The sequence below is a fragment of the Opisthocomus hoazin genome, chromosome 13 (assembly GCF_030867145.1).
Source record: "Opisthocomus hoazin isolate bOpiHoa1 chromosome 13, bOpiHoa1.hap1, whole genome shotgun sequence".
Lineage (NCBI taxonomy): Eukaryota > Metazoa > Chordata > Aves > Opisthocomiformes > Opisthocomidae > Opisthocomus > Opisthocomus hoazin.
This window is the reverse complement of record NC_134426.1, coordinates 15946257-15962868: the sequence shown is the minus strand read 5'-3', so window position 1 is coordinate 15962868 and position 16612 is coordinate 15946257. Positions and strand designations below refer to the sequence as shown.

The following is a 16612-nucleotide window of genomic DNA, read 5'->3' as shown; positions in this document are numbered from 1 at the left end:
GTCCCAGCTCTGGTATCAACACCCTTTTGACCACAGGAAAGTAAATCTCTGCATCCATTTCAAAACCAAGCTAGACAAATATTTCTGAGGTTGGGCAATCACAAGCCTCACTTCACTGTGGAAGAAAGATCTCCATGGCCTTGATGTCCCAGGCTAATGTCAGGCTCTTTCGTTCCAGCTGAGGCTGCAGCTCTGGGAAGCGTATTGCCAAGTGCGATATCTCTGCTCCCATCTCAGAGGAAACGACAGCGCAGACTCAGCAGTCTCTACAGACTCCTCCATGGATGAGTCTTCAGAAACCTCATCAGCCAAAGATGTCCCAGCCGGCAGCCTACGGGCAGCTCTCAGTGAGCTGAAAAGACTGATACAAAACGTGCTGGATGGGGCAGACTCCACAGTAAGTTGGTGGCACAGGGAGACTGTGGTTTGTGCATGTCCTCTTGCCCAGGTGACAGAGCTTGCTGCAGGTTCCTGCTGGATGCTGAAGTCCCCAGTCTCTGCAAAAACCTCTGTGGCCCACAGAGATGGGCAGTCACAGTGCAAAGCCTGCTCCACGTGTCTCAAGCGGTCAGCCAAGAGCCAAGCCAGCACATGGCGTTTCACTTGCAGTGGTCAGACCACCAGAAGCCTCAAGCTCATGCAACCATCGTTGGTCTGGGAATCATTCTGGAAAATTAATGAAAGTAGGCTTTCTTTGAGATTTGCAGTAAGTTAGAGTTTCCACATGGAAATACTGAAGATTATCCTACACATCACAGTTCAGTTATTTCTCTTAGGATTTTCCTAACCTTGTTTTATTAGCAATAGTACCACAAAAGCTTTGTAACCCCTATGTGGGTAGGTTCTGCCCCTGCAGATTGGCACTGCGTGCAGATGTCTTGGCAAGAGCTACCAGACTTCAATCCACTGACAGGTTAAAGGTTTTGCTGACGCACAATAGTGTCTGTGAGGTACGGCCCCGGGGCTGCTGGGGAGGACGGGATGGCACAGAGGACCACTCAGCAGCCACAGGAGCGCAGAATTACGAGAAAACACGGCCCTTTTTGTAATGGTTCAAACCAGGCCTATTTCCATCGCCCACAGGCTGGTTGCATTGCCAGTATGACTTATTCGAGATGCCATGGTGAGGAAGACAGTGCAGACCCTGCAACTGCAGACTGCACAGGAGTACTCACCCTCTTCGTTTCAGCACTTGTAGCAGCTGGTGAGAAGGCTGAGCACAGAGATGAAGCTGTGTTTGTTAAATAAAAAACAGAGTCCTGCAAAAGGTCTACAAACACAGACACTGTAGTCTTATGTTACCACATGGTCAATAGGTCTCTAAATTTGGTTTATGCTAAGGTGAGAACATGTCTGCATGCTCTTTTTATCGTGTGTAGAAGCACTACCCTTGGCTGAACAAATTTTCACTGTGGAGGTACATGGGAACTAAACTGAAACTCTACCAAAGTCACATTCACACTTTCATCTTCCTTGTTTTAACCCCCTATCCTAAACCAGTATCAAATTAATGCAATTGCCTTTTTTAAACTGAAATCTGAGGAAGAGATTTCTCTCCCACCCTCAGAGCTCTCGACGAAGTGATGATGACACCTTAGAGGAACAGATCAGGCGAACAAGCGAGGATTCACGAGCCCTGAGAGAGTTAATGGATGGAGAACGGGGGAAACTGAGGCAGAGTTTGGAGGAGCTGCAGCGACTGCACAGCCAGGTTAGCAATTCCCACACTTTACAATTGGTCTTGTAACGTCAGTGTTCGTCTTCCAAGACATGCCTTCCATAGAAGACATCAACATGATAAACAACCCAGGAGGATTGGGGCCAAAACCAGTTACGGTTGGATGAGGGAGGCTCTGTTAAACCCATTGCAGAGGCTTCATGCGTTTAGGATCAGAGTTTTTGACAAGTTGTCTGGGGCCCATCCCCGACATCGTCTCAAGCAGCCAAACTTCCTTTAAACCTTTCCCCCAATCTGCTTTTCAGCCAACCTGTCTCACTCAAATTCTTCTCAGCAGAAGACCCCAAAGTACAAGGCTGCTTGATATGGGGTACTGGAAACCCGTAGGTATCCAGTCTGATCCGCCTTGCTTGCCCGACGCCCTTATAAAGGGTACAGGCAGCTGCTGGATGGACAGAACAGTGCTGCTCTGCTCTGCATGGCACAAGGCTCGCCCGCTTCCACAGCAGCATCACAAAACCCTCATAAATGCACACCCAGAGAATCTTAATCATGGCCAGACTGGCACCAGGCAGCACCCCAGGGCCAGCAGGGACCAGCTAAGGTGAAGAATATCTCAACAGCAGCAAATGATCCAACCCAGAAACCAGCACCACACCCAAAGCACAGCCTCACACTGCATCCACACTGAATGTGGCATCATCTGTGTCTGAGGTCCTATCCCAAAAGCAAGAAATGGAGTCAGGTAGCCAATGAGATGCTCTGCAGTCCCTCTCTCTATAGGAAAAGTCTCCAAACACTGGAAAGGATCTGGAGGCTGCAGCAGAAGCAGCCTTTGGCGCAGCTGGTTGAGCAGCGTCAACGACGTTGGAGCAGGGAGTGGGATGAAGGCCCTTGGCTGGTCTTGCCAGTGGTGCTGTATCACCCTTTCGCCGTACCCTTTTGGAGAAGAGAAAAGAAAACACACCCCTGTTCAGAAAATCAGGACAACATGGGGTCTGGCAGACATGTAGGGCTATGGGAGCTCCCACCATGGGGACAAAGAAAAAAGAATGAGACCATCATTAAACACCTGTGGCAGCGATGGCTGCATGTGTGCAAGTGTGGGAAATAGTCCTGCTGGCAAAGCCGCTGCTTAGAGGCAGACTGCAGTGAGGGAGCAGCCCTGGCACCCATCTTTCCCTGAAAACTGCTCATCTCAGCGATGCGGCCACCATAAGAGACAATTTTGAGGGTCCAAACTCCTGTGCCCAGTGAGACATGAGCCCAGAAGCTCCTCTGGCTGTGTTGCCGTAGTCCTGCACACCACCCACAGGCCTCTCCACCCTTAAACACACCTGAGAGGGAGGAGACAAGGACTTGATCACTGCGACTTGGCTGTGCTGACAGAGACCATCAGAGGCGTATTCACAGATCTGGAGCGACCATCTGAACACCAGTCTGCTTGTCTGGATGCAGCACCTCCTTACACGTGTCGGTGACAGGACAGCAGGAGCGAGCAGCACTCGGCTGTTCTCTGCTGTGGCTGGTCTCCCCAAACTCCCCAGCCAGGAAGGACCAGAGGACTAAGGCTACGAGGATGATGAGGGGACTGGAGCATCTCTCCTATGATGAAAGGCTGAGGGAACTGGGCTTGTTCAGCCTGGAGAAGAGAAGGCTGAGAGGCGACCTTAGAAATGCTTATAAATGTCTGCAGGGTGGGTGTCAGGAGGACGGGGCCAGACTCTTTTCAGTGGTGCCCAGCGACAGGACAAGGGGCAACGGGCACAAACTGAAGCAGAGGAAGTTCCAGCTGAACACGAGGAAGAACTTCTTCCCTCTGAGGGTGACGGAGCCCTGGCCCAGGCTGCCCAGGGAGGCTGTGGAGTCTCCTTCTCTGGAGATATTCAAGACCCACCTGGACGTGGTGCTGTGCAGCCTGCTCTGGGTGACCCTGCTTCAGCAGGAGGTTGGACTGGGTGACCCACAGAGGGCCCTTCCAGCCTCGACCATGCTGTGGTTCTGTGATTCTGTGACCCACCCTGGAACGCAAGTCTGGACCCCCATCTCTGCTTTTAGGGGTCTCTGACTACCAAAGCTCTGAATATTTAGGGAGTAAAGGGAAGACTGCAGTGCTACTTCCTTCTCACATCTCTGTGTTACGTGGAGAAAGATGGGGTACAAATACAAATGGAGCCAACATTGTTCCTGGAGAAGCACTCCAGCCTCACACAGCAAGTACACATCTCCCGCAGCTTTTGCCCATAACCCAGCCTCGCACATGCCAAGGTTAATAATTATTCTCAGCTCCCATAGAAGAGACGACATTGTCTGCAGTTCAGTACTAAAGAGAATCAATGCACACGGAAATCTCATCCACCCAGGGTCGCAGTGCTTCGCTGCCTCCGCGTCCCTCTGTGCTGTCACTGGTGTTGGTACAGTCAAAGCGGAACTCCTCCGAAACGCCTCTTGGGACATCGTAGCACCACACACCTTCATTGCTCCTGCCTGAGAGCGAGGTGAGCTGGGGGAGACAGGAATCGCCCCTGCGTCTGGCTACCGAACTGGTTTCACACATTCTGCCTCGTCCGTTTCCTCCCTCGGTGGCATCCCATTCTTACCTGCAACACAGACAAAACCAGTTAAAATCCCAAGCCTGTCCCCAAACACAGTTTTCTGGGGCCTCTTGATCCGCTGTCCCCTGGCATTTCAGCAGAAGTGCTCAACGCCTTGCACATAGCTCCCGGCGCTGCTCTCCGTCACGTCCCCGCTCTGAGGTGCATCCCGTGCTGGGCTGCGCGAGGGCACAGCTCGGGCAGAGCTCCTCGATTCCCTGGCAGCCCCAGCACATGGCGAGGAGCCTCTGCACAGGGACAGGGCGCGTTCGCGCCCTCCTCCCCCCGTCCCAGCCACGCCGCGGTGACAGCAGATCCTCCCAGCCGTTGGTGTGCTGAGCCCTTTTTGACTGTCTGCCCTCTATTTAAAGATTTATTCAAGCACTACTGAGCTGCATTTAGAGAAAGGAGGTGGGTCGAACGCTGGAGGGGTTTCCAGGTGGTGGAGCAATGTAACAGAGCATGTGTGTGCCCTAGACAAAGTAATTAAATGTGTATGAAATATTGCAAAGCTGTGCTAATACAGTTCTTGCATGATTTCACACCCTATTAACTCACTCTGCACAGGACCGAAACGACAGATCATTTCTCAGACTATTTAAGACTCCGCATGTATTTTAAAGTCTAATTAAAATTGAAAGATGTGCCAGTAACACCTTCCATGGCGTGCAAAGGAATTTTCACATCCTTTGTCTTCAGCCTGATAGTACTTCAAGAGACGTAACAGCCCTCCCCCAAAAGAACTTATTTGCTGTTAGATGATGTTTGCAATAATTTAACCCTGGAAAGATCGAAATACAAGACAGACACAGAGGATGCAAGCCCAAGAAACTGCTTGGAGAGGGGCAATATTTCAGCACTGATGCCACAGTGGGTTTAAAGCCATTGGGATAGCGAAGCCGCAGGCGGGTCCTGCCCCACGCAGCTGCACAACTCTCCATGCTGCTGCTGCATGTCACTGACCCCAGCCTGGTGACTCACTTGCTCAGACCGGCACTGTCGGCACCCCAAGGTGAGCCAGCACGTTTCACAGGGGGCTGCACCAGCACGAACAGCCCCCTCCCAGCAGACAGAGCTTCTCCTACGAGCAGGGGAGCTCAGCCTCCAGGTTGGCCCCCGTGGCTCTTTTTTTCCCCCCTACTCGTGGTGAATTTGTCTGAGCAACCCTGGGTTTCACGCCTTCCCTCTGCCCACAGGTCACGCTGCTGAGCGTGGAAATGACGACGCTGAAGGAGGAGCGGGACCGGCTGCGAGGTGCTGCTGAAGACAAGGAGACAAGCGAACGGCTCCTGCAGGCCATCAGGGACCGCGACGAGGCCATTGCCAAGTAAGTGGTACAAACAGCCAAACTGGGCTGAGCTAGCAGTCACGGAGTGCCTTAGCAGAAGATGCCTCCAGGGTGGGTTTTGCCCACCCTCCATGGATTTCAGTAGCTGTTACAAAGTGCTGGAGTGAGTCTCGGCTTTGCTGGCGTTGGGAAATGCCGCCAGGAGCTTGGGAGCAGAGCAGGAGGTGCCGATTTCCAGAGATGCCCCATGGCAGGATTGGGGGCATTTAGGAGGATGCTGTGAACCGTGTTTTTGCCATCCCTAGCACTGGTCTGAGTCACAGCAACGAGGATAGGACTTGAGGGAACCGAAGACAACACTAGATCTGCCCTATTTGTCATATTCTTCTTTTGCTCTTCCAGACACACAACCCTGCTGTCCTGCCCATCCCCATTACAAGCCTGCTTGGGCACCTGCCCGAAATAATTTCTCTGGTCACTCGCTCTCCTTTCCTGTTCCAGGGTCTTTTTTGCATCTCCAGTCCTGTAATTCTCAATTTCTCTTTTCAGGATTCTCCCACTCTCTTAACTCTTTATTCTCCCCATCCTCCTTGCAGACCTGCCCCTTCCCCAGCTCTGTGCTTGGGCTTGCCACGCTGCCCCGAGCACTCTTGGTCCCGAGGAGGAGGGCCAGAAACATTCACCCCTCTGTGCTTTAGGTAGAAAGGATATATCTGATAAGCTCCGCAATAAGCGGACGGGCCAGGACACCACCAGCCCATCTCCTTATGGAAATGCCTAATACTCAAGCCCTTGGTGAGAGAAGGAGCATGAGAGCATTGCACCTCTGAGGATGTAGAGAGCTAAATCAGCACGCACAGCCCCTTCATCTTTTTTTAAGTGACCCAATTGGTGCTGCTCTCGCTCAGGTAACCAGCTACCAAATTCCCATCGCTGTCCTCTGTAACACCTCCATCTGTTGGCAAAAATCAGGAGCATCCCAGCTGCACTGCTGGATGCAGCAGAGGTGGTTCTGACATTTCCAGTGCGTGTGGGTTGCTGGTTCTGCTGTGGCTATGGCAACGCGCTGCCGCCACGATAAATCCCCCAGTAATATCCAAGCAGCAATGGGGAGCTTCACAACAAAAGGCTATTTAAAGTGCTCCAACCCACAGCCGGAGTGGAAGGGTACAGCTTCTCCACGGAAGCTAATGACCCCGCTGGGACAAAGCACTAATATTTACAGCTGACTGTCCTGCAGCAGCAGGAGCCCAGAGAAAGGGGGACGTGAGGAGTGTGCATGGGTGAGTGGCGGGTGATTAATGAGCAGAAAGTGGCTGCGAGTGGAAGCAGACGAGAGCATCTTGTTGCTAGAAATGAAAGCATCCCTCCACAGACCGAGCGGGCAGCTCCCAGGCAGCGAGCCACCTGGGAGGCTCGCGAGACGCTTCCCACCTCACACCTCAAGGGTTAAGTCACTTTTGTTGAAGCCCTCCCCCCCAGAAAAAAAGCCCTAACTCTGAAAAGAAAGAAAATCACCGCCTGAGGCAGACATCTGGCATGGAAAATTTTTAGCTTGAAGCTGAAGTTTGGTAACATGGGAAGCAATAGGAAAATAGGATCCTATCATAGGAGGCGTTCAGCAACCGCTACCTGGAATATAAACACAAATTCCCAAATTGCTCTTCTGCAGGGGAGCACAAGGGAGCTATTAGGAGCCTATGAATTAGCTACAGTTAATAAGATGCAATTATTTCTCCTGAAAATGTTTGCAAGGAAAGGTGGTTCCTAGCAAGTCCTGTTACAGTTTCCCATCACGCAGCAGTTAATTGAAAACGCAGGGTTTGGGCTCACCTGTGTGCTGCCAGCATGGTGAGCAGCATTTCCCAGCTTGGGCAGCTTCGGAAATGGCTCCTTCCCAGAGCACAATGCCTTGCCGCTAGCCAGGAGCAGCTGGAACATCTCAGCCACTGAGCGCTCAGGGCCCTTGGGCCAACCTTGGCCACGGCTTTATGTGCCACCAGATGCCTGGAAAGCACAGCAGCGGTGTTCCCAAGGGCTGGCACAACCCCGTTGAAACTGGGAGCTTTCCTTAAAGCGTAACATTTAACTCGGACAATTTTATCAGTTTGTCATTCTTAAAAAGCATATGATGTGATAAACCTCCCTGCTTCGTCTCATCCTTCCTGCAGTCCAAGTCCCACCTGAGAGCAGTTGTACTTGTTGAGGGGTTTTTTTTGTTTGCTTTCTATTGCAATTTATTGATCAGGTGATCAAATACAGATTATTTTTAGTATGTACCATTTCCTTTCCTATGCATTAGTTAACAGAAGAAAAGGAAAAATTATTTATATGTCGATTCTACCTCATTTTACATCTCCATTTTAATGCCAGATCGTGCACGTTATCCAGGCACACTGTATTACCTTACACAGCAGCGTATCTGAAGATCTTTTCCTATCCTTCATAGTGTGCTTACCAGAAATCTGCTGGTTTATATAGTAACGATGTCTACAGTTCTGTTCCACTCTGAAGAGGAATAGCTTGTCCAGAATACAACGGAGATGAACAGCTTGGGATTTGCGAACTTGCCAGCGAAAGAAATTGTTGACTTCTCATCAAGGATATGTTGAACACTTCCTTTATAAAAAAAAAAAATAAAAATGGTAAAAGTCCCATGCACCAGTTTCTCGCTCTCCCCCCAGGAAGAACGCAGTGGAGGTGGAGCTGGCCAAGTGCAGGATCGACATGATGTCCCTCAACAGCCAGCTGCTGGACGCCATCCAGCAGAAGGTGAACCTCTCGCAGCAGCTGGAGGCCTGGCAGGTGAGCAGCCCCTCGTCACCGCGGGGCAGGGGCTGGGTGCAACGTGGCACCTTTGGGTGACTTCCCCCCGCTCCCCGTGGGTTTGCTGCGTTCTCAGCCCGAGCGTCCTTAGATAGGAGCGTTTGCTTCCAGCTCTGCAGGAGCCAGTGGTGCGGTGGTGCTCGGGGGGGGTGAAACCCAGCCCTCCCCTGCTCAAAGCCTTTCCGCTGTGAGCTGTTCATCTGTGATACAGAAATACCCATTTAAAACGGAGAAGCAAACGGTGTCTCACGGCTGCGTGTGGCACGGGTAACATACGCTTTGCAAAGTGACCTGCTGCAGCCCGGGAAGGGAAGGCGTCCACGCAGGAGATGTCCCTGGGCAGGCACAGCCTTGGGGACATGTGGGCGCAGCATGTCCTGGCATCTCCATAACGGAGCAGAGAGGTGGGAGGCAGAGAGGCTGTGGCGATTGTTTCACGGTGTAGCTGCACTGTTTTCATCGAGACAGAAGATCCGGCAAGATGGAGACCCTAAAAATCCCAGCTCTCCACCAAGGTAAAGAAACCCAACCCCATGGCAGCTCAGCAGCCGCCCTGAAGATGCTCGGCTTGGGGTCAGTGGGGAAAACCCAGGTAAAAGCAGAGAGCTGACAAAGCTGTCTCCTCCCAGAAACTAGCACGAAAGGAGGGCTACTTTAATAGAAAACAGGCAGATGCAAGAGAAAAGGTCCGGGCCAGTTATAGCAATTTGTTGCAGACCCTGCAAGACCCCAACTCTTCTAGCAACCAGCCTGACCGGTAGAAACCTTTCCCATACAACCTCGCTCCTGTTTCAACTCCACTGTGTTTTCGTTTCTCTTTTTTTTTCTCTTTCTTTTCTTTCTCCTGCTTACAGTTTGCTTCCTCAGGGCTTTTTACTATCTGGCTCCTTTGGTTTCTGATCTAGTGGCCTTTCTCAGTTCCTGTACCAACAGCTTTAGTCGTACACCCCTCCTGCCTTTGAGGTGAGCTCCCCGCGGCCTCGCCAAGCACCCACCATCCCCTCACCTGCTCCATTCGCTGCCACCATCATCCGTCTCTGTCCTCACCGTCATCTGGCAAGAGGGGCCAGTGGGGGGTCTCCATCCCCCACCAATATTCTGCACAAACACCCCCGCCCCCCCCCGACCCCAGCACTGGGCCAGGGCACAAAAGGGGCAGCATCCTGCATCCCACACAGGGTGTCCCGACAGGGAACGCCAGGCTGAGGCACACATATCATTAATTTTCTGTATTTGACATATCTAATATCTGGAAAAATTCTTGAAATACAGACTGGGATTTTACTTCTCAGCCTTGTTAGCTGGTAAGCGACATTCAGTGCTCTGCATAGGAGCTCAGTTTGGATGGGTGGCATAAACTGAGACCTAGTTACTAGCACAGGCTGTATTTGGTGCCGGAATATCCCCAGGTCAGGGATTTAGCAACAGACATTTGCTTTGTCACTCCACACTATGTCATCTGATTGCAGCAACACAGCAACCCCAATCCTGGTCCCGTCAGCTCTCCGAGATGAGGATCAGGCCCACGAGCACTGCAGAAAGTTGTTTCCAATATACTGACCCGAAGTGTTACGACACGGTAGCAAAATAGTTTCCAAGCACCTGATGTCCCCAGAACAGAAGCACAAAACAAGTCAGGTGATTTATGTATTTTGGGGACTATTTTGCAAAGCTGAATGTTTCTGATAAAACGGGATGAGATTCACTGCTTCAGCTGGGCATAAATGGAGGCTTTAATCTGATAAAATTTTGTTCTTGCACATTTCTAGTCTGTGCTTTACCAAGGACCCTCAACAAGGTTACGGTTTTCTGTAAGCCCATAGTCATACAGGCTATGAAATAATAGCAAGCAAAACCCCACACAGCCGAGCCTGGCCCAGGCGCAGCACAGGAGTGGATGTGCACCTTGCCCCAGGTCGCCACGCCAACGAAGGCGACATATTTGTGTGCATATATATATATATAAAAATCATACTCATCCCTTGTTACTTGGTTAACCAAGGACACAGATCTGCCATGCTGGAGCCTGGGTGCCCACTTCATTTGCCAGAAGAGGTGCCTTCAAAATCCAAGCGCTATACATTTTCACGTGGCAGCTCCACCTCTGAAAACCTGTTTCACCTTAACGCTGATGTTAACCTTAACCTCTTCAGCTCTCCCTCTGCCTTTCCCCCTTTTCAGCCCTGCTCTAAAAGGATCCCAAGCTTCCCCAGTCCATGTAGCTCTGCACCCTCCTGCTCCCCGGGGAAAGTCCCCATACTAAATTCAGGTCCAGGCCATGGCTATCAATCCTTTTTCCTGCAGAAAACACTACAATAAGAGGTTAGCCATCACTGTTTCCAGTCCAAGTTGGCTGGTTTTCTTCCCCATCGAGTTACAGAGCACCTTCCCTTCCGTCTCAGCGCTGCGCTGATGGGCTGCCCTGCACGAGGTGCCAAACGAACAGCGCTTCCACCACTGCAGCCCATCCAGCGCATCCCTGTTCTCGCCAGATAGTGCCCTCAGTCCTCATCAGGCACCACACCGCTGGAGAACAGCTGGTTTCTCCTGGGGGGCTAGCTTGTGTACACATGTTTTCACTAAGGTACAGTTTCAATGTGCAACTATAGCAGAAATAATGGATCTGAAGGTTCAAGGTTTGTAGACTTGATAGCCAGGTTTTCAAGAAACACGTTAGCACATCATTAGCGGCAACAGAATTGGCATTATTTTATGTAGAGCAATTTCACTGTGCTGCAAACACAGACTGAACCAGAGCGTTTCTGGTACCTCTGAAAAACCATAGTGCAGTCGTTCGTGCCAAGCTGTCAGTCAGCAAGCTCCCTCCGCTCTGCTGGCACCAGGGGAAGGAGCGGGTCTCGGGGACGAGTGCGGTTCTCTTTGGTAAGTCTGGTGCACAACCCCGGTGGGGTCTGGTGGGCCCACGCCTGGCCCCAGCCCCTCGGCTCCCCGCAGCACCTTCCCAGTAAGCCCCACTGACGGCGGCTGTGCAGGCAGCTCCGTGACGCCTACCTGCCTGCTCCACTTGGCAAGCACAGAGACCTGCTCGGGACAGGCACCATCCATACTTTTTCTGGCATTTGCTGTCAGCTGCATTTGTTCTTTTATATTTATTTCCCCCTCCTCCCAGAAGGGACATCTGCAAGCTGCAGACAGCAGAGAAACACAGTTTAGGGGTGTCACAGAGTCCCAAGCAGGTGCGCTGCTCCTCTGTGAGTCCCCCTTGAGCAATTTATCCCTCCAAATTATGTGGTTTACCTTCCTCACTCGCTGAGAAGCCTCACGGCGGCAAGCAAGGCTGAGCCTGCTGCCACGTGGGGAGCTAGACCTGTCCCCACTCTTATCATCGCCCCTCCATCTCATCGCAGCGCGTTTCACGCCCATTTCAGCCGTGTCCCCACAGCAGCTCCCTTCGAGCACCGGCTGCCACTGACGCCCCTCTCCTCTCGCTCTGCTGCAGGACGACATGCACAGGGTCATCGACCAGCAGCTGATGGACAAACACCCGAAGGAATGGAGCCAGCTTGCTTATTCCTTCTCCAGTGGCTCCAGTGCCAAGCGGGGTGCCAGACCCTCCCCCGGGTTCAGGCCGGATCAGCAGGGGGGCGAGCCCGGCGGGGCAGAAGTGAACCGGCTCTTTTCCTTTTTCAAGAAAAATTAACCTGAAAAAGAGAAACCTCTCCAACAATTCCCGCTTCAAGATGGGGAGTGGGGCAGCTCCCCAGCTTGCTGATGGACCCAGCTCTGATCCACTAAGAGAAAAAGAAGGGGGCAAAGGAGTTAACCCTTGAGACTCTGCACTATTTACACTGCACCTGGTCTGAACCAAATGTTTACACGAATTGGAGATTTGCAAATTGACGATGTGATACTAATAGAAAGAAACTTTCCTTATTCTTGAAGTGATAAACTTCAGGGTATATTTTAGGCGCTTTGACACAGTCCAGTTTCTGCTGTGAAGAATAATCTGATTGTCTTAAAAGCATTCTCATGCTGGAGAAGGAAATGAGCAGCCCCAAGACAAAGCAGCGCAGGGGATGGAGGACTGCCGTCACAGCAAGCACAGCGGGAAGAAGAGGGCTGCATGCGAAAGAGAGGGGAGTCACTCGTACCGCCCTCCGGTCCTGGCAGCTGTGACACCCTTCATCCACCCCACCGAGGCTGGAGTCGCTCTGGCCCCGGCACTGCCGTGTTTTGGCAAGCGTAGCTTTCCCCGCGGTGGAAGTCGAGCCCTGGCTGCGGATCCTGCCCGGGCGCCATCTGCCCTGCAGCTCTGCGTAGCTGTTCACCCCTCGCTGGGGACCCAGGCTCCGCGCAGATCCGGGCGGTCGGAAGATTGCTGATGTTCCTGTCGCCTCTAGCTCCCTCCTGTTACAGAGAGAAGAGGTGCAGAGCCCGTAGTTACACAGAACGTTAACGATTTCTCCCCAAGAGACTGACCATCTACAATGGATTCCAAACTGCATAAAACTTGTGGATGTTCAGTCCTGGGTCCCTCCAATGGCCAAAGGTAGTTGTGGAGTTTCAGCAAGTCACACACCTTTCCCCAAAGCCATGTACACCTCCCAGAGTAAGAAACCCATCGTTTTAGCTGGATAGGCCTCCAAAAACCCTCACTAACAATTCACTGAAAGCCTACCCATAATGATGTCAGTAGGTCTGTGACACTGGCTTGGCTGACTTGCTCCTCAGAAAGCACGCAGGCATCTACCTTCACTAAAGCCAAAGGCGAACAGGGTGTCTACAAAGCTCTGGAAAGCCCGCAGCTTACTCTGCCCCGCACAGTAACATTAGCTGTGGCCTGACAAAAATGAGGAGTATTTATTTGTCCCTGCCTGCGGGTCGTTTACTACTCGGCCCTTGGGCGAGCTGGTAGCCCCATCTCCTTTTGGCTGAAGACAATCAGAGCCTGCTTTGCCATAAGCATGACTTGATCAACAAGAAGGAACGTAGCTTACTTGGTGTATGCACACAGCGGTGCTGGAAATCCTGCAATACTTCAGTAGGGACCTTCCCTACACACTGGATGGGCACCTTACAGCTTTTCTCTTTAACACAGTCTACCATCATAAACCAGCAAGGAATGTCAGCCTAAGTTCAGAGGTGTCCTGCTGCTGTCATGCAATTTTTACACCTATTCCCAGCTCACGATAGCCACAGGCCCCAATTTGTTCGCCGTTGCTTTAGAGAGGCTACCACCCACATTGTCCCACAGGAGACAGAGCTAGGTACGCAGTCAGCTCTGCCCTGCTCAGCAACTTAGGTGCTAAAACACCATCCTACAGGGAGCTGCTATCTCTGCTAGCTATTTACAGCAACAAGCTTTCTGCTAGAATTAGGTATCAAACACCTTCTAAGAAGCAGGTAAGAAGTTGGTGGCTTGGGTTTTTTTATTGTTATTCAACTTACCTATGGAATAGGACATCCATAATACCTCAGTACAAATACCCTTTCTGCCTACAAAGATTTGAGCATTCCCACATTTCCTTGTTAGCATGAAACTACCACACTGGTATGAAATCATCTTGCACTGAGGTAGCTCCAAGTTGCAAGGAGCAGAGTACTCCTTGGGGTTGGAAATGATGGTAAAAAGCTGGGTGATAAAACCCATTTACTTGAAAGCAATGAAACCTGGATTGCACATCCCGCTCCGGGAAATACTTCGGTAAAGGACCACCAGTACAGCTCGATGCTTACTGGGAAGGGAGCCTCACAGGCAGGGAAGGGAACGAAACCTTGGCCTCTCCGTCCTAGGCAATGCTCAGCTCTTGAGTATCTGCTTGTATCCACTTGTGCGAGTGAGGGAAAGGGACCAAGTGCAGTGCCAAGCACGCTCTCAGGATGGCAAGTCCTCATCCTCCCGTCTTACCTATGCTGTGACTCTCCGTACAGCAGAGACGCGAGGCACGCGCTCAGCATCTCGTGCTGTCAGGACTCGGTTACACCCACACGCACTAACGTAAGCCTCGATCCCTGCAGAATTAGGCGTGGGTTCATGGATGCCAGCGATACCTGCGAACAGTTCTCTTACACACTGTTTGAAAAGGACGCTCCGCTTCTTGTGGGAGAGCCATGTGAACGTCTTGGTCTTCACAGACCTTTTTTCTGCTGTCAGTTGTCATTTCCCAGGCCCCAACAACTCTCTTCTGTGTGGGACTCTACCCCACGAGGATGTATGTATGTATGTATGCAATCCCAAGGCAAGGGCCTTAAGTTATCGGACAAAGACGCAGGAGTGAGAGGAAGAAAGGTGCCTTCTGCTACACGTTTGCTGAGAGGAAAATGACTCTTTCAGTTGCAGAGGTAGGCAATTGAAATGCACGGCACATCATTTTAGGAGGAACCTACCTTAATCCCATTTTATTTATTTAGTAACAACAATGGAAGAGATTGCAAGAGGAAAGTCAGCATGTTCTAAGGTACCAGTTGGGTATGGTTTCTTAAAACTAGCCCCTTAACCCTAAAGACTTCGTTGCACTACTAAACCCAGAAATACAAGAGAATTGGGTTTCACAAACTGGATGGCACACCAAAGGAGACCTCCTTGTGCTGAGCTGCGACTCAACAGGAACAGAAACTGCCTTAACATAGCAGCTAGGTTTCGTTTTCAAAACCCTCATCAATGCACTCCTTCACATTCTCATTTGTCATGTTGTGTTTTAACGAGGTCCTGACTATTCCACCTTGAGCTGTCATTAAAACACTCATCTCCATCCTGTCATGGCCGGGAGCCTGGAATCATCCTTGCAGTGCTGGGCTACAAGACACTCCACTTGTGACACTTCTAGGACACACGTGGCGTAAAGGAAGTATCAGCTCCACGGAATGAGAAGCAGGAAGCATGTTAATCCAGCAGGTACTCAGGATCCCAAAGTAGATTTAGGGAGTGGGATCAACAGCTCTAAATACAACACTCACCCTTGCTTCTGCGATAACGGTAAAGAAAACCGTAGTGCTGCACAGTCCCTGTTCAAATATTGCACAGAGAAGAGGTGTCTGCAGAGATGAAGGTTACAAAGAACTTTCCCACAGTTAAGTAACCGGTGACTGTTTGGGCAGACATGTATTACGCTAGCCTAAGGGAAAAGGGATCAATCTCCCCTTACTAACTCTGCAAGGGAAGCAACTGTAAACAAGAAACAAGTGTAAATGAAAGGCAAGCCACTAGCACTTTATCTGAATACAGACTTAGATCAGCAACTTGCCCTCCAGATGAACAACAGATCAATTAATGACAACAGAATCATTTTGCACAGAGAAGCAAGAAGGGCGGTTAGAGGCAGTGCTGTGTGCACAAGGACTTGATAGCTGCATGCACTTGTCCTACTTAGAATGGTAAATTCCACATATGCCTCTACATCAGGCAAACTCTCGACTCCCCGCTCGGCTATAAAAAGCAAGATTGTTTTAACCAAAAAGCCAAGAACAGAAGTGTCTGGGTGCTGCAGCAGCGATTCCCTTGGATGGAGAGGGAAAAAGCACACAGCAGGGACAAGCAGAAAGAATGTACCTATAGATATGTACATATACCACAGTGCTGTAATTTTTGTATGTAGCAGTAATGTAAATAAATGTATGGTTTTTATAAAATACATATTATAAAAATCTATAAAGGCATATTTTTAGTAAAAACAATGCTCTAATTCTTTTGTAAATAGTTCTCTTCAGAATAAAACAGATCATTTATACGATACTGTTTCAAGTCACTGCTTATCTTGCCTAGCTGCAGCACAAGCTCACCTTTTGAATTGTCATCTGAATGCCCAACAGCATCTTTAGTACTCCAGCATCCCAAGAAATTCAGCCACATAAAGCACCTGCACATCTTCAGAGGAGAACGGTCCCACAGAAAGAACATTCAAAGCCTTTACATCTCCTGCTGTACCGCAAAACAGAAGGGCGAGCTTGTAAATCTTCTGCACCTTCCAGCCATTTATGTCATTTACTGGCCTTTATATGGAGGGATATTCAAACTTTAACTAGAGTTTAGACACAAAACACCCCCCCCCCCATGCCAGGTGCAGTTCAGACCATCCACACGTCCCCAGGGTTACCCTCTATGCAGTCGTGCTTTCCCACAGCCAGCTTTCGTCACACCTCTCCAGCAGTAAGGACCTGCCTTCCAGAGCCCGCTTGCATGCCAAGGGCAGGCAGGGGCAGGTGAACACGAAGGGCAACAAGCACAGCGACGGCTGCCTAGTTCCTATACAGAAAACCATACGTTCA

At 50.7% G+C, this 16612-nt stretch overlaps 1 protein-coding gene across 1 annotated transcript in view; it reads left to right on the top strand.

The window, feature by feature from the left end:
- The window catches only part of BICDL1 (BICD family like cargo adaptor 1), a 51868-nt gene extending 35809 nt beyond the window's left edge, over positions 1-16059 (top strand). Inside the window, 5 exon segments of the mRNA XM_075434433.1 lie at positions 179-397; positions 1568-1711; positions 5469-5599; positions 8245-8365; positions 11847-16059. Of these exon segments, the coding sequence (XP_075290548.1) occupies positions 179-397; positions 1568-1711; positions 5469-5599; positions 8245-8365; positions 11847-12047 (816 nt within the window). The 3' untranslated portion in view covers positions 12048-16059.
- The last annotated feature ends 553 nt before the right edge of the window (positions 16060-16612 follow it).